We start from the raw sequence: 26,369 nt of genomic DNA, 5'->3' as shown, positions 1-26,369 counted from the left end.
AAGTTTTCTTTGATCCATTTCAAATCTCCCTTGAGTATAGTGTTAGGGTGGCTGTATAGGTTTGGTCTGCCGAGTCTGCCCATCTCCCCCTTTATGTATTCTAACCATGGAATTTTTGAGGCGTTGTCCAAGGTCATGCAATCCCCGAGGATTTTGTGATTCAGAGCAATGTCCTTGTTCAGCCACGTTTTGGTCCAACACATGAGGGGCGCTAGTTGGAGCGAGTCAGTAAGATAACCCAGCCCTAGTTCGGTATGTATTGAAAGGACAGGTGTGGATTGTGGAACACCCAACAAGGACCTGAGGAAATGATTTTCTGCTGTTTGTAGTTTGCCACAGTTTGCGTGGCCCCACAATGGGGCTCCGTAGGAGGCTATAGATAGGCATTTGGTTTTGTAGACCTTCAATAATGCCTCCATCGGTCGAGACCCAAGACGCTTGGCGAAACTCAAAAGTGCAGAGGTGGATCTGGTAACAGCTAGGGATTTCGCATCCACCTGTGGGGACCATGAACCCTTCTCTTCAAATATCACTCCCAGGTAAGTGAACACTTGTACTCTCGAGATCCCCTCTCCACAACAACTAAAAGATTTCAACTTTTTTGGCCTTGGACGCTTCCCTGCCAGCATAATATGAGATTTTTTGTTATTGACCAGCAGGTCTAGCGAGGACATAAAGTGACCAAATGCATTGAGGAGCCTCTGTAACCCCACCCCTGTGCGGGCTAGAAGCACTGCATCGTCCGCATAGAGGAGTACGGGAACTGCAGACCCCCCCACATAAGGAATATCGGGTGTGGTCCCCTCCAGGGCTTCATTTCAGGGTCCAAACGAGTGACCACATCACTCCTATCCTGTCTTCTCTCCGATGGCTTCCCATCGAGGCTGGAGCTATTTACAAAACGGCGTGCATCACCCACAAAGCTTTGCACTCTTCCTCCCCTCGCTATCTGGCAAACAAACTGAAATTGTCTGGAGGCTCAAGACATTCTCGGAATGCGACCTTCTCGGAATGCCGAAAAGTTCCTGCTTGAACCCCCTCCTTCAAAAAGGGAAAAATTGATGGCTCAATCGTTCTCAGGTAATAATAATAATAATAACAATAATAATAAAGCGTTTTATAAAGCGCATGGCTGCACAACTGTGTATCCCCGCGCTAATTGCTGACAAAACACCCTACGGCCTACCGGAACAGAGTACAGAAAAGTATTAATGGGGGAAGAGATGGGTTTTTAGTTTAGCTCTAAAAAGGGTTTCTGACGGCTCCATTCTCAGATGAACTGGGAGGGCATTCCAGTGTTTTGCTCCAAGGAATCGAAAGGAGCGGCCACCCAGTTTTGCTCTATAGATCCAGGGAAGTTTAAATTGTGACATACCCGAGGATCTGAGGTTTCTGGTAGGACGATGGATAGTGAGAAGATTTCTTAAATAGGTAGGACCTTTGTTGTGTGCAATTTTATGGGCATAGCAAAGACTCTTGAATCTGATTCTTTCTCTCACTGGGAGCCAATGCAGCTTAGACAAGGCCGCTATGGAAGATGTTCTTTTTGGTAAACCCAGTACCATGCGGGCGGCAGCATTTTGAATGCATTGAAGCTGGTGTAGTAGTTTTTGGTTCACACCTAATAGGAGAACGTTTCCGTAATCCAGGTGAGGTGTTATTAGTGCGTGCACCAGAGTTTTCCTTGCTTCAATGGGAATAAGATCGATAGTTTTTCTCAGGATTTTTAACGTGCCCATACATTTGCCTATTGTTTTATTGACTTGTGATTTTCCCGACAAATCCGAGTCAATCATGACCCCTAGGTTTTTGACTTTTTCGACTGGGTGGGGGCACTCACCCATTGTAGTAGGCCACCAAGCCTGGGACCATATTGAGGTTTTGTTCCCTACCACTAGTACCTCCGTTTTGTCACCATTTAAACGGAGGCAGTTATTATCCATCCAGGTGGCGACCGCAGCCATGCAGCTAGAGAAATTGATGGCAAATTTCTCGCTATCTGGAGTGAGCTTGAACATGAGCTGGGTGTCGTCAGCATAGCTGACAATGCCCACCCCAAAGTTCTCTACGACTCGAGCCAGGGGTTCCATATAGATGTTGAACAAGGTAGGGCTCAAGCTCGAGCCCTGTGGAACCCCATAGCTGACGTCGCGAGAGGATGACTGGAAGGGTGGGCAATATATCTGGAATTATCTTTTGGAGAGGAAAGATTTAAACCAGGCAAGAGCATGATCCCTCACTCCAATGTCCGAGAGTCGGGCCAGCAGAGTGTCATGTAGCACAGTATCGAAAGCTGCACTTAAGTCTAGCATGACAAGTGCAGCTGTCTCCCCCTCATCTACCATCTTGCGAATACACTCTGTGGAGTAAAGAACCGCAGACTCCGTGGAGTATCCACGTCTGAAACCTGATTGTGTGGAATGAAGTATGTTTCCTTCTTCTAAAAAAGCCATTAGTTGTTTGTTGACAATTTTTTCTATAATTTTAGCGCATTGCGGCAAGAGGGAGATGGGTCTAAGATTTTGATATTGGGTCACCGGAATATTAGGTTTTTTTTTTTTTTGAGAGGGATAACTTGTGCTGTCTTCCAAGCCTCAGGAACATGGCATTCTTGGGAGGACAGGGTGATCAAGTGTCTAATTTGATCAATAAGGACATTGTTCATGATGTCTTTACATTTAGCTAAAGGGCACACATCCTTAGGGGATCCTGAGTGGATACTATTGATAATGCTGAACAAATTTTCTTTGTCAGGAGTAGTAAAGCAGGTAAGAATGCTCTTTTGGGTAAGGGGTGGTTTATTTCCTTCTGAAACAGATTTGCGGTAATGCGGTGAGAATCTTGAACTCGCTTCCTCCTTCGCTCCGTGCCACCACCTCCATCTAGATCTTCAAAGCGGACCTCAAATCTCTTCTATTCCAAAGACACTTTCAGAACTAATTCCCTCCTTCTCAGACCCCACCAGGAAGTTCTTTATTCATTGTATATTTGTTATATTTAATTTATATTTTTGTCTGTACATTCTTTGCTTGCTGTGTCTGATATTGTGTTCCTTTTGCCTGCGGTGTTTTGATTCTGTGGCCTGCTATTTTTGTATGTTCCCTTTTTGTAACATTTCTCTCTTGTAACGTAACTGGTTCTATTGTACAGTGCTCTGACACCTTCGGGTAATGTCCGCGCTTTATAAAAATGCATGAAATAAAATAAAATAAATAAATTGAATGGACGCTGCTTCTTTCCCCCTGACGGGCGTCTCCCGTTCATAAACAATATCTGCATTTCTCAGCAGTTTGTCCTCTCTCATCATAACGCCAGTGTGTCCGTTCGTGGCACGCCTCCTCCCCCGCTGAGACGGTGCTTGGAAACCCGAGCGCTACACAAGCCCTCACCTTGACTGTCACTCGGTTCCCGCACCTGCTAATTTCAGGGTCAGCTGATAGGGGTTATTTGGCTTTGAGCATCAGATCAGGGCTGTTGCCATGGCGACTCCTCTAACACACCGTCCTGTTCCTTGGTCCTTGTAAGCCTCATAAACTCTAAGATGGTATCTGAGGGTGCCCAGTGCTGGCTCGGTCTCTCCTTTCTCACTTCCGGCTTCTCGGCTCCTGAACCCCGGATCCGGCAGAGGCGCGAGCTGTGAGTAGACCCTCCTGAACTCTACATGCAAATACCCCTGATACTTCATAACTTAAAATACAATTTATTCTAACATAAAACGTAGACTAAAATCACAGCATAACCTGTCTTGTCTGTATTCATGTATCTCTGAAGATGTCCGCAGTTTCGTGATTTAAAGGCGCGCACCTTTTAATCGGCAAAGAATGTCCGTCTCAGAGGAGGCTACGTTTAGGGGGCTGATGACACACATGGGTAGGATTTGTAACCGATCGAAGAACGGAAGACAGCTCGGAGGGTTAAAGCGGCTGCGAGGAGGGCTGTGTGTTGAACTCCAAGGGAGTGTTTAAATACTCTCTGGGGCCGATTCAGTCTTTCATTCTTCCGAAGTCCGCAGAACTAGTCCGTCTGTGTTTATATAGAAAGCCTTGTTATTTAAGTGCTCTAAAAGATCAAAAATTGGTAGTAATATTAGGTATCGTTTTTGGAAGCAACATACAAATAACTTACGGACACACACACCTCAGAATAACGTGCCAAATAATATTCTGCTACTTTCCTTCGTGTTCATGCAGACGTGCAAAAAAATGTTTTTAAAGTTTTTCTTTACAATAAAATCAAACACTTGGAGAAGGGAAATTATACAAACGCACAACCTTCCTAATTCAAGATTCGATACTTTTTTAGACCCTTAATCACCCTTCTGATTGCGTAAAACCAATGAGTGCGGTGGATTTTTTCCTCGCTGTATTTGGGAGGGCGGGGAACATGTTTGCATGGGGTGTGTGTTTAGATATGCAGCGAACGCTCCCAGTATTACCTTGTTGCAGGGTTGGATTGGGATTAAAAATCGTCCCACATTTTCATAATGCCTTCCTTCAGATCACTGCTTCAGCGTAATTTTATATAAAAGGGAGAGGGGGGAGCGCGGAGGGGGGTTTAAAAAAATATATACACGCATCAGTTTACACTAGTGAAACACACCTGAAAATAAGTGAGGCCACTTCTGCTCAGGCCCCTGCCCCGCTCAATATGCCTACATTAATGGGAGGCCCAGCGAGAGAAAAGGGGTGACACCTCTACCTGTTGCTGCTATACGGGAGGCAATGAGTGCCAATCTCCCTCCAGAAAGGCTACTTAGACACCGCTGGAGGTATAGTCGAACAACAGAGACACCGTCCGAATCGGCCCCCAGGCTGCTCAAAAGCAGCCCTCAGCTGGAACTCGGATCCCGGCCCCTCGGGCATTGCCCGAATGCCCCCGTTACCAATCCCACGCTGCCTTGTTGGGTGACCACAAACATTCCAAATGGCTTTCCATTTCTTGGAATAAGGGCTCAACTTTACTTCGAAAGTCCCCCAGTTACCCCCACATTTCAGCAGGCGTAAAGCAGAGCTCTTGCGTTTATCATTCCCAATGTAGTCCTGTTTATCATACTAGAAAGTCAAGCCTACAAGTCAAGAATGCAAAGAAAACAGGCACTGGCAAAAAAAAAAAGAAAGGAGGGAGCAGAGGGACAGGCCATGCAGCGACAAGTTGTGACAAATTGCAAACACATGCACTCTTATGGAAAGGGGCGACCATTCGGTCCCCCCGAACGTATGGCAGAGTACCACGATCCCCCCGGGAAGCCATCTTGGGCGGGAGGCGAGTCTCGGCTGGTATGCCCGAAGCGGCGTAGCCGGGGCGCGCCTTTTTCCCGCCCTAGAGTGGGTTGGCCTAGACACGAACGCGGCTGGCCACGCCCTTGGGCAGGCAGGGGCGGGTTTACGCCCGCCCTGAAGACGGATAAAAGGAGAAGTAAGACCAGAAGGCATCCTCTTGTTCCTGTGCTCTGAAGCTGCACCTCCTCGCTGCACGTGAGCTCGAGACGGAACGAAGAGCCAATTTTGAGCGTTGTAATCGTTCTTGTTTGTTTTTCAGATACTCTGTCGGAGAATGCCGAAGAAGGCGGGAAAGCGAATGACTACCGACCAGATGCTGCGCGTTCTCATGAAAGAGATGACCGACCTAAAGAGGCGAATGGATAAAAACGAGGAAGGGGGGCCGAAACGTCCTTTGGCGGGAGCAGCCCCGGGAGGAAAAGGCAAGAGGCCCAGGAGGGGAGCAACTGGGGGAGACATTGTGGGTCCCAGTACCCCGCTCGAAGCACCCACCCCCATGCCGGAAGAAGGGAACCCGATTCCCGTAGTGGTCACTCCGGTGTCCGGGGAAGATATGCCGCCCGAACTGGCAGCACAATTAGCAGCGTGGTTGGGTAAAGGTAGCGAGGGCGCCACGGCTGCCGACGCGCAGGTCTTGATGAAGCAACTGCGTGAAACTCGGGAAGCAGCGAAGGTATCCACGCCGGCTGCGGCAGTAGAGAAGTCACAGGGGACTGGTTCGGTCGCAGAGACAGTGTCCGGTTCAGGTAAGCGGCCATTGCCGATTGCGAGGGATGAGTCAGCACCCTCTCGAAGGGAAAAGTTGGGTCAGCATGTCCCTGTAGCTATTAAGGAAAAGATATGGGCAGGGGAGTATGTAAACATCTTCTCGTTGCTTACTGATCATTATGAGATGGAGCATGTTAAGGGCCAGAAAGACCTCATGCATCCGAGTGTTTGGCGCGCAAAGATGGCCGCCTTTAAGGTAAATGAAAACATTGGCAATTGGGGCAAAGCGTGGGGGATATTTACATCGATCTTGGGGGAACGAAGGCCCGAATTGCTACCCGAATTGCCGATTTATCAGTCACGGATCATGGGGTACTCTGTATCACACGAGGGTAATCATTGGTTCTGCTATGATAATCTGTTCAGAAAGGCAAAAGAACACAATAAGAATTTAACTTGGGATTGTTATGATTCTGTGTCCTGGTCCAAAATGGAGGATACTGGTATGTTGAAATTGCCATTGGTAGGGAGTAGCGTGGGCGAACCCTCCCGCCAATATGCGGGGACGCCCTTTCGATCAGGTACGGGTACCGACAGTCACTCGAGGCCTACCGGCAATACAGGTAAAAGGGGGGTCTGTTGGAACTTTAACAGAGGTAAATGTACTAGGCCCCAGGGGTCGTGCAAATTTAAACACGAATGTAGTGGGTGTGGGCAATCATCCCATCCTGAGTCCACGTGCAGAGCCAAAACGGGTGATAACGGGGGTAGAGGAAGCGCCAAACAGGTCTAACATAGTCCGAGGGGCGCCTTTACCTACCCCGATTGATACCTTGGCAATGATTCCCTGGCTCAGTGAATACCCGGATCGTACTTCCGCTGGGGTGTTACGAAACGGTTTTGCATATGGTTTCCGCATCCCAGTGGGGGACTTTCAAGGAATGGAGAAATGTAAAAATCAGATATCGGTCTTGCAGCATACGACCGTGGTACAGGAAAAGATCCGGAAGGAGGTTACTCGAGGTCGAGTCGCCGGTCCGTTTAGTGTACCCCCGGTGGCTAACTTTGTTTGTTCTCCTTTAGGGGTGGTCCCCAAGAAGGACCCGGGGGAGTTTCGGCTGATACATAATTTATCAGCCCCACGTGGTGCTTCCGTAAACGAAGCGATAGACCCGGAAGTGTGTTCGGTGCGGTACGCATCCTTCGATGAGGCCGTAGCCATTTTGAATCGCCTGGGGCCCGGTGCGCTGATGGCAAAATCTGATATCGAGTCAGCGTTCCGGTTGCTCCCGGTACACCTAGACGATCAGCGTCTCCTAGGTTTCATGTTTCAGGGTCTTTATTACATGGATAGGTGTATGCCGATGGGGTGCTCTATATCTTGTGCCTATTTCGAGAAATTCAGTAGTTTCCTACAATGGGTCTTCACAAAGAAGACGGGTTTCCAACATGTGATGCATTATCTCGATGATTTTTTGTTCTTGGGGGCAGCCGGGGATCCGGAATGTGGGCAGGCTTTGTCTGCATTTTGTGTCTTAATGAATCAGTTTGGTGTGCCATTGGCACCAGGTAAGACTGTCAGTCCTTCGACTTGCCTCGAGTTTCTGGGGATCGAGTTGGACTCCGGAGAAGGTTGTTTCCGTTTACCAGGGGACAAAGTGTTAAGGTTCAGGTCATCCCTGCAAATGTGTATAAGTGAATCTAAGGTTAAGCTGCATCAATTACAGCAGTTAGTGGGACAGTTGAATTTTGCCCTGAGAGTTATACCAATGGCCCGCCCCTTTTCCCGCTCGATCGCTCAAGCCATGGTCGGCCTGAAAGAGGGCCATCATCGCACAAGGCTCTCGGCAGAGGTCCGCCAGGACATGCGCATTTGGTTGGCATTTCTGGCGGATTTCAATGGTCGAGTCGTCTGGAGCAAACCGGCCGTGTCCTCTGAAGAGCTGGGGCTGTGGACAGATTCGGCTGGGAGCATAGGTTTTGGTGCCATTTTTGGCACTCGTTGGTCTGCACAAAGGTGGCCGGCATGGTGGCATGACAGTGGATTGACAAGTAACATTGCATTCCTGGAACTTTTCCCCATTTTGGTGGCCCTGAGAACATGGCCTGAAGGGTTCAGAGATCACTCTGTGGTATTCTGGTCTGACAATATGACCGTGGTTGAGTGTATCAATAGTCAGGCAGCACGATGCAAATGGATTTTGAGGCTGCTCAAGGAAATCGTATTACTGTGTATGCAATTGAATGTGCTATTCAAAGCAAGACATGTCCCTGGGGTAATGAACCAGGCGGCTGATGCCCTTTCTCGTTTTCGTATGCAGGCCTTCTGGGGTTTTCTTCCCACAGCGGACCCGGAGCCGGCACCCTTTCCCGAAGCTCTCTGGTCTCTCGGTGCCCCGAACTTCGTAACCTCGTGGGAGAGAGTTTAGCACCCAGGACGAGGAAGGCATATGAAGGGGCGTTCCGGTCCTATTTTGCCTTCTTGGGGACTGCTAGAGAGGAGCTTTGGGGTCAGGAGGAATGGGTAGTGAACTTTCTGATGTCTTTACATCTGGCTGGGAAATCGGTGGCCACGGCCCAGAGGCATCGGGCGGCCATTTCCTTTGTTGCTAGGGCTCATGGGATCCAGGACCCGACAGCGTCTTTCGTTGTACAAAAAGCGCTACGTGGGTGGCAACGCCTTGAGGGTCGCAGAGTAGACGAAAGGCGCCCGATAGGTTTGGATAGGTTGGCCCAGTTATTATCCAGACTCCCTGCAACTTGTTCATCTCAGTTTGAGACAGTGTTATTCCGGGCCGCTTTTACGCTGGCATTTCATGGGGCTATGCGGGTAAGCGAATTAGTGGCGAGGAACAAGCAGGATGTGACGGGAGGGCTGTGCGCAGAACACGTACAGATCAGAGGGGAGACAATGACTGTCTCGTTTGTGAGGTCCAAGACCGATCAGAGTGGGATGGGTGACTGCATAATCATACGCAGGATTCCCGGGTCCTCCATGTGCCCGGTAAAGTGTTTAGAGGATTATTTAACACGAAGGGTGGCATCATGGGGGGGGGACCTTGTTGAGACACGCTGACGCCACCCCACTGACAAGGTTTCAGTTTCAGCGGGTGCTTGCAATGTCGATTACAGCTGCGGGCTTGAACCCGGGCGAGTTTGGGACCCATTCCTTTCGGATAGGGGCTGCTACAGAGGCTACAGCCAGGGGTCTGAATGTGGAACAAGTTAAACGGGTGGGGCGTTGGTCCTCCAATTGTTATAAGAGGTATGTGCGTTTGCACATGTTGTGAAGCTGTAATGATGTACTCATGCTTCTTGTTTGTTTGGTTTTCAGTTACGCAAGCCTACGAGGCGGGGCGGACTATGCAGTCGACCCAACACCGGGCCAGCGGTCAGACATCACCGGCTGTGAAAAGGGAGGTGTGGGTCGTGGGCCACTCATACGTGAGGCGTGCCGCGGACGTATTCAAGACAGGTGACATGATTCACGTGGCTGGGGAATACGGGTACAGTGTGTCCTTCTACGGAAGGGGCGGTCTCTGTATTGACCAGTTTCAATCGTTTTTCGAGGGTTTGCTAGGGCGGATGAGGTCACCGCCGTCTGTAGTCATAGTACATCTTGGGGGCAATGATTTGGTCACCACTGGTAGACGACTTCTCCTTGAGGCAATGCTTTCCACTGTGAGTTGGTTAGCAAGGAGGGTTCCAGGTTGCACGATTGCGTGGTCCCATATGATCCCACGGAAAGTGTGGCGGGGGGCGTTTTCTGTTTCAGCTTTGAATCATTCTGTAAGGAAAATTAATAACAAAGTGAGTAGGTTGTTCCGTTCCAGTACACTGCATTCTATTTCGCATGATTGTATTAATGGGGACAGTATGTATTTGAGTGATGGTGTGCATCTGTCTCGGGTGGGGAATGAGTTACTCATAGGAGACTTCATAGCTTGGTTAAAAACGTTAAAGCATGACCTTTAGGTAGGAGTGTTGTGGGGGGTCCGGATAGCCGGTCAACTATCCGGTCCTGTGGCGGTAAGGTCATGATCGGTGAGCACTAATTGGAAGATCCCTATGAGTGGGCGTCACCCATTACGGATGGGAGCGCGCGGGGGAGGTGGCCATTGGCCCCTCAACGGGGAGGCGGTCCCTTCTAAGGATGGGTCGCCGAAAGGAAAGGAAAGGCGGTCAAGACCCCTTCCTGGGTAGGAGGGGTTACAGCCCCCTCCTGGTGAATTTCCCGGGGCCAGGACGTCTGCGACGGCAGATGTGGTAAGTTGTGTGGGGTTTGGGGGGGGGTCTACGCTACCTTCTAGATACCTCACACGAGTCCTCGTACGACCTTTAAGTGGCGTCGATTTTTATTGGGGCCCCCGTCAAGTCAAGGGAAATTGGTAAGTTGCACTTGAGGTACGCCTCTGTGCCGCCCCTCACAAGTGAGGGGGATATTTCTGGGTTAGGGATCTTGACACCGGTTACGACCTTGCCGTTGGCCCTTTAACGTTAGGATGTACAATTTCAAAATTTCAAGTAAATGTTTTGTAGGATGTTAGTTCGGCTAGGAGGACCTTTGTATTAGAGAATATGTTAAGGTTAGCCAAACATCGCAAGGTGGTTATGAAATTGTACATAATATGAAACTGTTAATTTTGTTTTAATTTTGTTTCATATTTTAATAAATACGGCCGGGAGGGTCACTCCCTCCCGACTTCCAAAAACTTCAGAATTGTTTCCGGTTTCCCATCCTTGGGGATTTGTGTTGAGAGGGGGTGGCGGGTATCTCAGCCATATGGAAAGGGGCGACCATTCGGTCCCCCCGAACGTATGGCAGAGTACCACGATCCCCCCGGGAAGCCATCTTGGGCGGGAGGCGAGTCTCGGCTGGTATGCCCGAAGCGGCGTAGCCGGGGCGCGCCTTTTTCCCGCCCTAGAGTGGGTTGGCCTAGACACGAACGCGGCTGGCCACGCCCTTGGGCAGGCAGGGGCGGGTTTACGCCCGCCCTGAAGACGGATAAAAGGAGAAGTAAGACCAGAAGGCATCCTCTTGTTCCTGTGCTCTGAAGCTGCACCTCCTCGCTGCACGTGAGCTCGAGACGGAACGAAGAGCCAATTTTGACCCACCCACCAGCCCCTGAAGACAACGATTGGTTTTGGATAAAGTTTGATGTTAATTCGGAATTTTTCGTTTACAGGTTGTCGTATTATCGTGATGACTTTGAGTATGCAATAAAGAATGGTCGATTGGTATTATTTTTTTTGCAAATGAAGTAATTCTGCTTTAGTGTCCCTGAGTAAGCATGCATTTAATAAAGTTGTTGTTGCTACTGTCTTTTAGAATTAGTCATTTGTAATTTAGTTAGCATTGTCGTATTTATTTTGGTCGGGCGGTAAGGTCATGATCGGTGAGCACTAATTGGAAGATCCCTATGAGTGGGCGTCACCCATTACGGATGGGAGCGCGCGGGGGAGGTGGCCATTGGCCCCTCAACGGGGAGGCGGTCCCTTCTAAGGATGGGTCGCCGAAAGGAAAGGAAAGGCGGTCAAGACCCCTTCCTGGGTAGGAGGGGTTACAGCCCCCTCCTGGTGAATTTCCCGGGGCCAGGACGTCTGCGACGGCAGATGTGGTAAGTTGTGTGGGGTTTGGGGGGGGGTCTACGCTACCTTCTAGATACCTCACACGAGTCCTCGTACGACCTTTAAGTGGCGTCGATTTTTATTGGGGCCCCCGTCAAGTCAAGGGAAATTGGTAAGTTGCACTTGAGGTACGCCTCTGTGCCGCCCCTCACAAGTGAGGGGGATATTTCTGGGTTAGGGATCTTGACACCGGTTACGACCTTGCCGTTGGCCCTTAAACGTTAGGATGTACAATTTCAAAATTTCAAGTAAATGTTTTGTAGGATGTTAGTTCGGCTAGGAGGACCTTTGTATTAGAGAATATGTTAAGGTTAGCCAAACATCGCAAGGTGGTTATGAAATTGTACATAATATGAAACTGTTAATTTTGTTTTAATTTTGTTTCATATTTTAATAAATACGGCCGGGAGGGTCACTCCCTCCCGACTTCCAAAAACTTCAGAATTGTTTCCGGTTTCCCATCCTTGGGAATTTGTGTTGAGAGGGGGTGGCGGGTATCTCAGCCATATGGAGTGCGATACCTAAAGTAAAAAAAATGTTCTTCCAAAAGCGAGAGTGGAAGAACACTTAACACAGAAGAGGTACTTGGTCCATGGTCCACGGAAAGAAAAAAAAACCCACAAAGGGCCCGATTCACAGGATGAATTTAAGACTCAATCCTAAACTTACTACTATTTTGGTATTCACAGAATTCACTTACTACTTTTGGCATTCACAGAATGAACTTACTACTTTTGGTATTCACAGAAGTTAGGATTTTGTCTTAAATTTGTCTTAAGACAACCTTAAGACAGACTAAAGACAAACTTAAGACAGACTGAAGACAAACTTAAGACAGACTTAAGACAGACTTGTTAGGATTTTGTCTTAAATCTGTCTTAAATCTGTCTTAAGTTTGTCTTAAGTCTGTCTTAAGTCTGTCTTAAGTCTGTCAAGACAAAATCCTAACTTCTGTGAATACCAAAAGTAGTAAATTCATTCTGTGGATGCCGAAAGTAGTAAGTGCATTCTTTGAATACCAAAATAGTAGTAAATTTAGGATTTAGTCTTAAGTTCATTCTGTGAATCGGGCCTAAAGAAAAAATGAAACAGAGACACGTGAGAAGCAAAGAAATGAGAATGATGGTGAAGCCAAACAAATGTAAGTAATGGGTGGGTTCTACACCCTTTTATTGCCTTTTTTTGTAATGAACAAATATTACTGAAAGATTTTGCAAGAAATGGTTCATGCGCTGTATCGGAGTAGACCTAAAAACTGGATTAGAATAACTACTCAGGTTATTTAATTTCTACTTAGGCATAGAGGTCTGAGAAACTTGATAGCTCTGCTACAGACATTGCCTTTTATATACAGAAAAGAAACAAAAATGACATAAAAAGTTAAAATAATTTGCACTTTAACCTTGATCCCAAACCTGCAGACTTTCTGACACAGAAAATCTGTCAGTTTAGGATTAGGCATATACACAGCAATCTACAATTTTCATAGGTTTACTTTTCACGTGCACCACGTGCAAGGAAAGAGCTTTTGTAAATGTCTAAATAATGCAAATTTCAATGAAAATTGTAGTCGCCAGGAGCTCCCAATTGGCTGCATAACACCCAAATCACTTTCAGCCAGACCAGCTTTCTCAGTTTAGAACAGTGGTTCTTACCCAAGGGTTCGTGTACCCCGGGGGGTGCGAGACACCTACTCAGGGACTACAGGACTGTTTACTAAATTAAATAACATTAGCAGATTATATAAACTACATATAAATAAAAAAAGAGAAATTCTTTTTTTAAAAAGAAATTGGAAATTAAAAATGAATTTGATATCCTTAGCTAGATTAATGGGAGAATCTGTAGTGCAAAAACCAGTAGTATGGACAACTGATGACTTCAAAATAAGCACTCCTGCTTTCCCATTAAAATAAAAAACATATTTTTCGTGTATATTTTGCCTGTGTATTAAACAAAATATCGTATATGTATGAATTTGTTTAGTATATCTCACCCTCATCGTTCTTCCCGCCAAAAAAGCCCCACCTACACCACAACCTACTTAATGCAGGCCACAGCGTGACTGCATGAGTAGGCCCTGGGACACCCAGCCTGCCACCTGCCCATAGCCTCTAGTTTCTCCTTGTTTCAGCCTGAACCAGTGGCACCACCACTGCCCGGGTTTTCCCACCCGGATTTTCCCACCTGTTTTTTACCCACTCACCGTTCCTCCCGCCAACAGAAGCCCGGTCCATCCCTGGAACTACTTAATGCAGGCCACTGTGCAAACACACATTGGACACGTGCGTTGGGGCACTAAAATCAAGTACGTCTGCACCCGTCTGCACCAAGACCTTTCCCAGCGACACGTCTCTTGGCCCTCTCACCCTGAGCTCTACATCCTTGACCCTGGTCACTGCAACAAACACTGCCACCACTCCAACCAACACGCCATGGTAGGACCTTATCATCTGCACCCACTGCCACTTCACCTGCCACAGCACACACATCAGCCCCACCCTGAAAAAAATATTCACACCATCTGAACAAAAACACCAACACACATGCCCCCTCTTTACCATAGGCTCATTATGCAAAGACACTGCCAAGATTTGGGACCTCATCTCAACCCTCACACCCGACGTCCCCTTCCTCACTGAGACCTGGCTTAACCCAGTTCTGTACCTAACATTACTAGGAAACAGCCATTACAATGCAACCATTACCACACATTGTCATTACAACGCAGCCGTTATCATGCATTACCATTAACACTCAGCAATCCAGTTGTGTGGGCCTTACTGGAGGTAACAGGAGGAATAGTTGGCCCCCAAGGACCCTCAAGAGCCGAGGGGACGTCATCCCCCAAACAGTAGTGCACCAGCATTTGCTGAGTGGTAGAGAGGTTACAGGTAACTTTATAGTTAGGAATTAGCAGTAAAAAAACATAGAAATTCACTGAATACAACAAAGGTTACAAGGACGTTATAGTTAGCAAAAAGAATTGCAAAAACCTTAGAAATTCACTAAAAAACAAAGGTTACTGGAACCTTATAGTTAGGGTCAGATTTTACTCATACAAAACCAGAGAAATTCAGCTGTTATAATTACCTGAGTTAACTACAACTCACGCCCCAGCAATGCACTGCTTATGACCTCACATATTACATCACTCATGACATGGTCAGTGACATCACTGATGACATCCAAATGACATCACTGATGACACAAGTGATGACATCATCCAGTGACTGGTTTAAAAAAGTTTATGAGTGTTAAATATATATACTAAGGTGTATTGGTGAATTAGTGGGTGCATGTCTGACTGTATAAGTGAGTGATTAGGTATCTCAGTGAATGTGTAGGTGAGTGACTGGTTGTGTAAACAAGTATATCTGTCTGTCAGTTGGTGTCTAAGTGTGTTTATGGGTTGGTGAGTGGGTATGTAAGTGGCTGTATGGGTGAATGATTGCTCGTCTGAGTCCCTATATGGGTTTATTAGTGTTTGTGTGGTGGGTGAGAGGGTGTATGACTGCCTGTATGGATGAGCACGTGGGCGAATCAGTGGCTGTATGGCTTAATGAATGTGTATGTGTGGAGCTGTATGGGAGAGTGAGTATTTGTATGGCTATATCGTTGAGTGAATGGATGTGTCAGTGGTATATGGGTGAGTAACTGGGAATATGTAAGGTAGTATAGGTGAGTGATGGGGTATGTGAGTGACTAGTTGAGTGACTGAATGTCAGAGTGGCTGTATGGTTAAGTGTATGCTTGTGTCAGTGACTGTATAGGTGAGTGAGTATGTTAGTATCTGTATGAATATGTAAGTGTGTGTGTAACTGTATGAGTAAATGGCTATGTGATTGACTGTATGAGTGAGTGAGTAGCTGTGTGAGTAATAACTGTGGTTGGGGAACTCCGCCCTGCCCGCGGAGTACTCAGAGATTTGCCTACTCCTCGAACGTGGAGTAGGAAAATCTCTGCAGACTCCACGGTGGAGCAGAGTTGACCAGCCCCTCCTCCACCCCCCCCAGTAAGAATTAAATAAATATACATTAAATGTAAAATAATAAACACTTACCTTGTCTGCGGCGTCCCTGGGCTGCCGTCCTCCTCTTCCTCAGCGTTTCACAGTGATCTGCGCACATATATATATATATATATATATATATATATATATATATATATATATTCACTGAAAAAACATAAGTTTTGGGGACGTTATAGTAAGTTGGACATTTCACTTGTACAAAACCGTGGAAATTCGGCCGTTATAGTTAGTTCAGCTAACTATAACTCGTGCCCCAACAATGCACTGTTGATGATGTCACATAATATATCATTCATGACATAGTCAGTGACATCACTGATGACATCACTGATGACATCTCAAATGACATCACTGATGACATCATCCAGTGACTGTGTGTTTCTGTAAAGTTTAAATATCTTTTATATATATGCCAAGGTGTATTGAAGAATGAGTGGGTGTATACGTGTCTGGATGGAGGATTTAGTATGTGCGTGCATAAGTGATTAAATGTGACTTACTGAATACATGGATTAGTGACTAAACTATGTGAATGTCTGTATCAGTCTGTATGTTGTTGTGTAAGCTGCTGCATGGGTTGGTCAGTAGCTACATGAGTGTCTATATGGGTTATTGATTGGTTGCTTGAGTATTTGTATGGGAGACTGAGTGTGTGTGTGTAGGTAAGAGGTATGTGACTCTGTGCATAGATGTGTGAGTGGTTGATTCATTGGGTGTATGGGTTCAAGAGTGCATGTGGAAACAGCTGTATGGGTGGGTGAGTGTGTGTATGGGTGTGTTGGCGAGTGAATGGATGTCTCAGTGGAATATGTCCAAGTAACTACATATGTAAAATGCAGTATATGTGAGAGTTGGAGTATATAAATGTCCCAACACTTTACTTACGGGCCGTTTACAAGTCTGGTGTTCCACGGGCTTTCATTTGCCACTACTACCACAGCACTACCCGCCCACCAAGGATTCTACTCTGAATCTGGCAGGTGGAGTGTCCACGGCGTTGGCGGTCTCCAGCTGAGCTCTTCCTTGGCGTAATAAGGTGTAATAAGGCCCTATATGGCCAATTCATGTGTATAAAATTAACATATAACCCTGTTGGGATATGATTGTTGGTATTCCTTTTGAGTTTATTTTAGATTTCCTTAATTGATCTTCAGTTGATGTGTGCCAAGTGATGAATTGGATTATGTTTACTTGGATTTGAAAAACCTTTTTTTATTGAGGGTTAATTATTTATGTGGTGATGTCCTTCATATTTCTCCAACAAGCTTGAAATATTAACAGTTCGCCTTTTATGTTTATGAGGAGCAAATGAATTCTGTGAAAAACAGACTAGGTATGTGGACATGCAAGTCTTTTTGTTATTATTATTGCAGAAGTCCTTTATATATTTCTACGTGTAAGCTTAATATTATTATTTGATAAAGACGAGAGTTGCTCTGAAACACATCATGACTAAATCTCATTGGTGACAACCTGGAGTGCGGGCTGTATTCTTATGGAGAATCACTGATTTGATGTTAAGATGGAGGGGCCCCTCTCTGCCTCCACTGGTCTAATATATATGGATTTATGTATCTGCCTATATATATATATATATATATATATATATATATATATATATATATATATATATATATATATATATATATATATATATATATATATATATATATATATATATATGGTTGCGTTTATTTTTGGTTATATATATATATATATATGTTTGTTAATTTTTACTTTTAAGTTAATAATATATTTAATTTAATGTTTTGCAAAAGTTGTGTAATTATTATTTTTAGATGTCTTAAAGAACACATATATATATTTAATTTACATTACTTATTAAAACTATTTCTAATTAAATTATAATCTTTTAGTGTAATATTTTACATACATTATTGCAATATATATATATATATATATATATATATATATATATATATATATATATATATATATATATATATATATATATATATATATATATATATATATATATATATATATATATATATATATATATATATATATATATATATATATATATATATATATTACCTACTGGCGATGGCCAGTAGGTATATATAGTTCGATTTGGCTACCATAGGAAATCTGCAACATTCTATTGGGAATAACTTTAGCGCCGGTTGAGGAATTTGTGTGTAATTTTCCAAAATTTTGGCCATCTCTGCTGCGCTCCTTCCCTGAAAGTTTCGGGGGGATTCGTGAAGTGGGGGCTGAGAAAAAAGGGGGGCCCCAAAACATGTTTTCCCCATGTTAATTTCCATAGGACGTTCTGACAAGTCTACAGCCTGAACTGCTGAACGGAATTACACCAAACTTGGCAAAATTGTAGGGACTGGTACGCAGAAGTGCCTTTGCTATATTTGGTGAAAATTGTTCCAGTAGTTTTTATGAAAATTAACTTCAAAAACACATATATATCTGGGCGGAGCCTAACCACACATTTCATGGTGAAATCTGATTGGCTGTCAGCACTTCATCCAAGAAGTGTTGGCAGCCATCTTGGGACCAATATACATGATAGCACCTCATTAAAAAACATTGTAGTTAATAGAGGGTTTGAGGACTTTAGTTACATTATAAATCATTTGTTGATGGTACCATACTCATTTTAGGAATTGTGGTGTGTTCTAAGGTGATTTTACCATGTGAAAAAGCCTTCTTCTGGGATATCATGAATCATGTTTGAAAGAAAACTATTATCTCATGCTTTTCCCACAGTGGTTAGGAAGGGGATCTAAAAGCTAAACTGAAAGCATATGTTCTGTAAATTCACATTATCTTTCTCAGTCATGTGAGAATGAAGTCTGACATTCTCAGTAAAACATGTACATCCAACAAGGACAAAGACTGTCAGTTGATTCCTTTGTGTTCTACTGCAGCCTCCTAGAGTGTTCTAAAGAACAACTAGAGCACTAACAGTCCTACTTATTACAAAGGTATGGCACACCTGAAGCCATCTTGATTGGAATAAAGTGGTAACTCTTAAAACATTTAATTTAAAAAGGAACAAAATGAGGGGGTATATTTTGCCATAGAAAGTATGATTAGTGCTGCAGAAAGAAAAATTAGGGCACATTTTGAGTGACTTCTCAAATCCTCTTCAATTTCATAAAAAAATTCTGACATGCAGTCTCCCAAGATGGCCACCAGAGACAAAAGAGCCCAAATGTAGCCCAAATATCACCAGATGTAGCCCAAGTATAGCCCAATGACAGAATGTCCCAGAGTGTTCTAAAGAACAACTAGAGTGCTAACAGTCCTACTTATTACAAAGGTATGGCACACCTGAAGCCATCTTGATTGGAATAAAGTGGTAACTCTTAAAACATTTAATTTAAAAAGGAACAAAATGAGGGGGTCCTTTTTGCCATAGAAAGTATGATTAGTGCAGCAGAAAGAAAAATGAGGGCACATTTTGAGTGACTTCTCAAATCCTCTTCTATTTCATAAAAAAATTCTAACATGCAGTCTCCCAAGATGGCCACCAGAGACAAAAGAGCCCAAATGTAGCATAAATATCACCAAGATGTAGCCCAAGTATAGCCCAATGACAGAATGTCCCAGAGTGTTTGAAAGAACAACTAGAGCGCTAACAGTCCTACTTATTACAAAGGTATGGCAAGCCATCTTGAATGGAATAAAGTGGTAACTCTTAAAACATTTAATTTAAAAAGGAACAAAATGAGGGGGTATATTTTGCCATAGAAAGTATGATTAGTGCTGCAGAAAGAAAAATTAGGGCACATTTTGAGTGACTTCTCAAATCCTCTTCAATTTCATTAAAACATTCTGACATGCAGTCTCCCAAGATGGCCACCAGAGACAAAAGAGCCCAAATGTAGCCCAAATATCACCCAGATGTAGCCCAAGTGTAGCCCAATGACAGAATTTCCCAGAGTGTTCTAAAGAACAACTAGAGCTCTAACAGTCTTATTTATGACAAAAGTATGGCACACCAGAAGCCATCTTGTTTGGAATGAAGTGGTAAGTCTGAAAACATTTAATTTAAAAAGGAACAAAATGAAGGGGGTTCATTTTGCCATAGAAAGTATGATTAGTGCTTCAAAAAGAAAAATTAGGGCACATTTTGAGTGACTTCTCAAATCCTCTTCTATTTCATTAAAAAAATTCTGACATGCAGACTGAAACATGCACTTTGAATACCAGCAGCAGACTTCCCTGGTGAGCAGTAGCTTTACTACAGTGATCTAATGATCAACTAGAGTGCTAACATTCAGAATTTATGGCAAATGTGTGACACGTCTGAATGCCTTCTTGATGGAACCAAAGTAAACAAGCATTGAAAATGCAATAGATCTCGTCCTCTTTTAAGTTAAAGCCATTCTGTTTGTAATGAGGTGGCTTTTTTGCTTTGCTTTTATTAGTGTTTTTAAAACTTTCATGTAAATAACATGCATATGTATGCATATATGTATATGTATGCATCCATTTATATTTGTATTTATATAGATATGCAGATTATATATGTTTGTATATGTATGTATATATATATATACACATACATATATATATATATATGCATATGCATATATATGTGTATATATGTGTATATGTGTGCGTGTAGAGAGAGGTGGAGGTGTAGAGGTAGAGAGGTAGAGGTAGAGAGGTAGAGGTAGCGAGGTAGAAACTAGTAGAGAGAGAAGTAGAGAGAGGTAGAGAGGAAGAGAGTAGAGAGTGAGTAATAGAGAGTAGAGAGTGAGTAGTAGAGAGTAGTACAGAACAGTAGAGAGAGTAGCAGAGAGTGAGTAGTAGAGAGTAGTAGAGTGAATAGTAGAGAGTGAGTGGTAGAGAGTAGTAGAGAGTAAGTAGTAGAGTGAGTAGTAGAGAGCAGTAGAGAGTGAGTAGTAGAGAGTAGTAAAGAGTGAGTAGTAGAGAGTAGTAGAGAGTGAGTAATAGAGAGTGAGTAGTAGAGAGTGAGTAGTAGAGAGTGAGTAGCAGGGAGAGAGAATAGTAGAGAGTAGTAGAGAGTGAGTAGTATAGTGAGTAGTAGAGAGAGAGTAGTAGAGAGTGAGTAGTAGAGAGTAGTAGAGAGTGAGTAGTAGAGTGAGTAGTAGAGAGTGAGTAGTAGAGTAGTAGAGAGTAAGAAGTAGAGAGTGAGTAGTAGAGAGTAGTAGAGAGTGAGTAGTAAAGAGTGAATAGTAAAGAGTGAGTAGTAGAGAGAGAGTAGTAGAGAGTGAGTAGTAGAGAGTAGAGAGTAGTAGAGAGTGAGTAGTAGGGAGTAGTAGATAGTGAGTAGTAGGGAGTGAGTAGTAGAGAATGAGTAGTAGAGAGTGAGTATTAGAGAGTAGTGGAGTGGTAGAGAGTAAGTAGTAGAGAATAGTGGAGAATATTCCAAAGTTTGGCACAGCACCACTTGCACAATAAGTCCAATCAAATCATATCACTTAGAGTCCTTATTGAAGCGCTGAATCTTGGAGTATATTCAAATGCTTTTATTTTCCTTAAGCTTATGTACCACAACCAGCCGACACGTTTCATTCTGTACAACAGAACTTCTTCAGGGCGTTCTTATTTCCTTCAAGTTATGTTGGTATCCTGTTGTCATATAACTAGATATTTCTTCCAAATGTTAGATGAGACGTAAGTACATTCTTATTCAAAGTGACTAGGTATCTATTTTACCCACACAATTCGGGCAGACGAGTAATTTATAGCATCCTCAAAGTCAGTCTTTCAAAACTTCCAAAGAATAGGACATGATAATCCAAATCCAAATGTTTCTCAAGAAAAGTCATTTTCAATCGTTCGGAATATCGGCGTTTGGGCAGATATGACCCAGGGACCCCCAGTATGCAAGGGGAATTAGTCCCCCCTCTGCAAACGTGCCAGTGGCCTGCGTTCCAGAGAGGTGTAAAAAGGGGCATAGCCTCATTACACCTCTGTGCAATGCAGCCCCCTGGCGCATACTGGAGGTTCCAGGTGGGCTAGTTGTCCCCCAGGGACCCCTAGTATGCAAGGGGAATTAGTTCCCCCTCTTCAAACATGCACGGGGGCTGCGTTGCACAGAGGTGTAAAAAAGGGTGTGGCCTCATTACACCTCTCTGCAATGCAGCCCCCTGGCGCATACTGGAGGCTCCTGGTGGGCTAGTTGGCCCCCTGGGACCCCAGTATGTAAGGGGAATTAATTCCCCCTCTGCAAACGCAGCAGGGGGCTGCGCTGCAGAGAGGTGTAACAAGGGGCATAGCCTCATTACACCTCTGAAATGCATACCTCTGGCGCATACTGGAGGTTCCAGGTGGGCTAGTTGGCCCCCAGGGGCCCCCAGTATGCAGGGGGAATTAGTCCCCCCTCTTTAAACATGCACGGGGGCTGCGTTGCAGAGAGGTGTAAAAAGGGGCGTGGCTTCATTACACCTCTCTGCAATGCAGTCCCCTGGAGCATACTGGAGATTCCTGGTGGGCTTTCAGGTCTTATATAGTTAGAAATTAGCATTAAAAAAAACCTTTGAAATTCACTGAACAAAACATAGGTTTCAGGTCTTATATAGTTAGGAATTAGTATTTAAAAAACCTTGCAAATTCACTGAAAAAACCATAGGTTTCAGGCCTTATATAGTTAGGAATTAGCATTTAAAAAACCTTTGAAATTCACTGAAAAAAAACATAGGTTTCAGGCCTTATATAGTTAGGAATTAGCATTTAAAAAACCTTTAAAATTCACTAAAAAAACTATAAGTTTTAGGGGTGTTATAGTTAGCTGGACATTTCACTCATACAAAACCATTGAAATTGCTCCTATATAGTTAGTTGTACTAACTATATTTCGCGCACCCGCAATCCACTGCTGATGATGTCACATATTACATCATTCATGGCATGGTCAGTGACATCACTGATGACATCTCAAATGACATCACTGATAACATCACTGATGACATCATCCACGTGACAATCACATACACCTTTTCATACACTAGTAAAATCTTTCATCACTCTTTGTAAAATACAGAGTATCATATTTGAATCCATTGTCACAGCAATACAAGTAACTAAAAACCCACTCAGTGATTCATAGATGTATACACACATCTAATCACTTACCTGTAGATTCACTCATACATGCTGACAATGAACAATAGAACACTATCAAAAATACTTATACACCTAAATCGACATTACACACCAGCACACATCCTATTCACATATGAAGTCATCCTACTCACTTATGCAAACAATGGATCATACTTACATATTTACTTAGCTACACACTTATACTAACACAACTTCATCTATTCATTTAGATAGTAAGTCATACTTAGTGAATTATAAAATCATTATTACAAGTATAAAGTTATCCATACAGACACTCACACAATCATTGAGTCTTATGTATACTTATTTATATACAACAACTGACACATACACTGCCTTTTATTTTTCTAGTTTATTGGACATGTACCATTGAGAAATATATTTGCTCATCACCACACCCATAAAGAAATTCACTCACCCAAACAACTGTTAGAACATGTAGTTTTAACTTCATATATCTAGTGAATCAACTATTCACACATCTTTGGGCAGTCACACCACCCCCACCGAACCACACACACATTCACTCTCCCATACAAATACTCAGTTAACTAATCAATAACTAATATAGACTTTCACATAGCTAGTAACCAACTGGAGTGTGGCTCAATGAGCGGCAGACCTTGATGCGAAGTGCTGGCCAGGGACCAGGGTTCGATTCCCGCCTCGGCGGGATCGGGCTTAAATTCCTCTGACCGGATATTCTCGCCTCAGTGCCGAATCTAAGCATGGGCCCCACGCTGCAACTCTGGGCAATAGCTTGCTTAGTCTCCACAACTGCCTGCGATACACAAGGGATGCCTGGTTTCACCATGGGATGCCCAGGAGTGGACACCTCACAAGGAAAAGCCAGGAGGGGTTCCCTTGTGGTAGGAGTACAAGCGCCGGGATGCTTACGGGTTACTGTTTGCGCTATACAAATACAACACATTTACATTTACACATTTATTGGCGCTCAAGTGCTCCTTGTACGTTGGGTACTTGGATATATATACATATATATATGGCAAGAAAAGAGCACAGACCTCCATGGCTTCGTCAGCTGAACTTTTATTAAGGTTCCAGAATCAGCACAGCAACAGCCATTACGCGTTTCGTCCCTCATGGGGACGGGGGATTTGATCACATGAGTATATATATATATATATATATATATATATATATATATATATATATATATATATATATATATATATATATATATATATATATATATATATATATATATATATATATATATTTAAATATATATATATATATATATATATATATATTCTTTACCACACCAAACTTCCAGTCAAAGAAGGCGCTGACTCCGTGAATCTCAGTTCAAACGATTTATTTCAAGTTCAGTTTCTGCTCAGACGCGTTTCGGCGGCTTGCTCCCGCCTTGATCACTAACATCTGTATTGCTTAGTCATGACATATATATACATGTAAAGGTAGTCAGTGTATATATAAGGTGTTCCATCAGGTCTGTGGGCTCGTCGGGGAGTGTGCTCAGGTGGAGGGTGGATTTGTGGACGATGGCGATACCTCCTCCGGGGCAGGTGGGGCGGTCCTTTCTGGAGATCTTGTATCCTTGGGGAATGGCGATGGCGTCACAGCACAGCAAATATAGGGCACCCCTTAGCCATGCTGGAGTTGAGTCGTGCTTGCGACACAACTCCAGCACTGCGTCACCTTTACAACGTCAGATACGTCACGGATCCATGGTGGCGCAAGGGGTTTCAACCGTCACGCAAAATAAGTGGAGCATCCCTGCTGATAGGCAGGGATGCGCCAGTTATTGTAAATTTGCCCCCTTGTGCCTGGAAATCTGGTCTGTATTGGGACCGGATGAGTTTTGCTTTTCACAAGTTTGTACCATAACGTAGGTGAAGTAACAGCTATGCGCACTCACACTCATAGTGCACTAAATAATACACAATGGTTGCAATGTGGTGTCCTTTAATGAGAGCACTGCGATTGCACTGAATCTGGTTCCAGCAGGAATGTTGGAAGCAATTTCTGAAAATGGTTGCACACAGTCCAGGATAAAACCCCTGGCCTGGTGAAGGGGGCAGTTTAACCCTAGTGCAAGATATAAATTGCAAACAGAATGTGCATTCTTATGTAGCAGGAAAGGAAATGGCCTTTAATAAAGATCTGTCGCCAATATGTCCATATGTATATATGTCATCATCTTCATTTCCTTCTTCCCAGGAGAATAAGGAAGGGATATGAGGCTGCTGAGGGGGACCCTGAAAGGATGCAATATTTTCCTGATGGTGTGCATCTCTCTACTGCTCTGTGCTCTGCTGTACACTATGCAGGAAGGCAGAGCCTGGTCCACAGGGAAAACAGATTTTTTCATCGTACCTGAGTCTCAAGATCTTACCAGTCATTCCACCCTGGAAATGTCTGATGGGATGTTTGTCTACCATCTCAACCTGCATGAGCACCAATCAGAATTCCCTTACATGCAGCATCACCAGTGCCGACTGAAGCAGGAAAGGCTGAACTTTTGCCGGGTGGCAGAGAATAAGTCTCTCCTCCTGCTGGCCACCAAATCCCACCCAGAAGCGTTCCCAAGGCGAGTTGCTCTGCGCCAAACTTGGGCCAAAGATGAGCAGCTCTCTGACTTTGTGGTCAAGCATGTCTTTCTTATGGCACAGTCCCCGGATCGGACACAGATGCAGCAGGTGACCGAGGAGAATGCAGCACATATGGACATCCTTCTGTGGGACTTTGCCGAAAGCCATCACAACTTGTCGCTGAAGGAGCGATGCTTCATAGAGTGGCTGCACTACAACTGCAAGGAGGCGGATTTTATCTTCAAAGGTACGTCTGATGATGTTTGTGAATTGGACGTGGAGTATTAGTGAGGTTGTTACATTGGAAGAGAGTTCCCAGGACCTCTCTTGGCTCACTGATGGTCATCAGCAAATGAATGACCTGTACTAACTGTCTACACTCACTCCTTAGATAAGTACAGAAGCCCATGTGCCACTGTTTCAGTATTAGCCTCAAGACCAGATATTCACTCTTAGCCTAAATTGCAGCAGTGGAGGTACAGAATAATGAGCTATAAGAAGATAGTAGTAAAGTCACTATGTCTAAGTAAGCAGAGGTGTACTAGACTTACTCAGCCATATCCAACTTCAGATCTATGGGCCTGATTGCAAGTTCCTTAGGATATAATGGAATTTTATTACTGGGGAAGAGATATCCGTCATGTTTGTGACGGAGTGATCTTGTCCGCCAAGATCATAATCAGGCTCTTCCGGCCACATGCATCAATCTAGGATTTTGCATTTCCTAAATAGCGAACATTAAGGAATCGCTATTTAGGAATTGCAAGATCCTATGCATCAAGAAATCCTAATTTTTTTTAGGATTTCTTAAATTTCGGAATTTGCGATTTCTTAATTGCGAATCGCAATTAAGGAATGGCATTACATTGATTCCTATGGGCCTAGAGGCCCATAGGAATCAATGCCGTTTTGCATTTTTTTTGTTAGGAAATCCCAATTTATTGATGCATTGCAAGGGTGCAGAGGTGGTCCAAAGGACCCCCCCCTGCTGAAATGTATTTTAAAGTGCATGTTTCACGCACACATGTCCTAAGGACATGTGTGTCTGTAACATGACACTTTTCA

At 44.1% G+C, this 26,369-nt stretch overlaps 1 protein-coding gene across 1 annotated transcript in view; it reads left to right on the top strand.

Annotated features, from left to right (window-relative positions):
• Positions 1 to 26,369, top strand: part of LOC147678674 (beta-1,3-galactosyltransferase 5-like) — a 133,578-nt gene that overhangs the window by 66,155 nt on the left and 41,054 nt on the right. The window contains exon 2 of the mRNA XM_086946131.1: positions 24,934 to 25,551. Coding sequence (XP_086802257.1) covers positions 24,951 to 25,551 — 601 coding nt within the window. The 5' untranslated portion in view covers positions 24,934 to 24,950. The remainder of the gene's footprint in view (positions 1 to 24,933; positions 25,552 to 26,369) is intronic.

The sequence above is a fragment of the Lissotriton vulgaris genome, chromosome 12, assembly GCF_964263255.1.
Source record: "Lissotriton vulgaris chromosome 12, aLisVul1.2, whole genome shotgun sequence".
Lineage (NCBI taxonomy): Eukaryota > Metazoa > Chordata > Amphibia > Caudata > Salamandridae > Lissotriton > Lissotriton vulgaris.
Note: the sequence above shows the minus strand (reverse complement) of the source record. Positions and strands in the feature narration are given on the sequence as shown.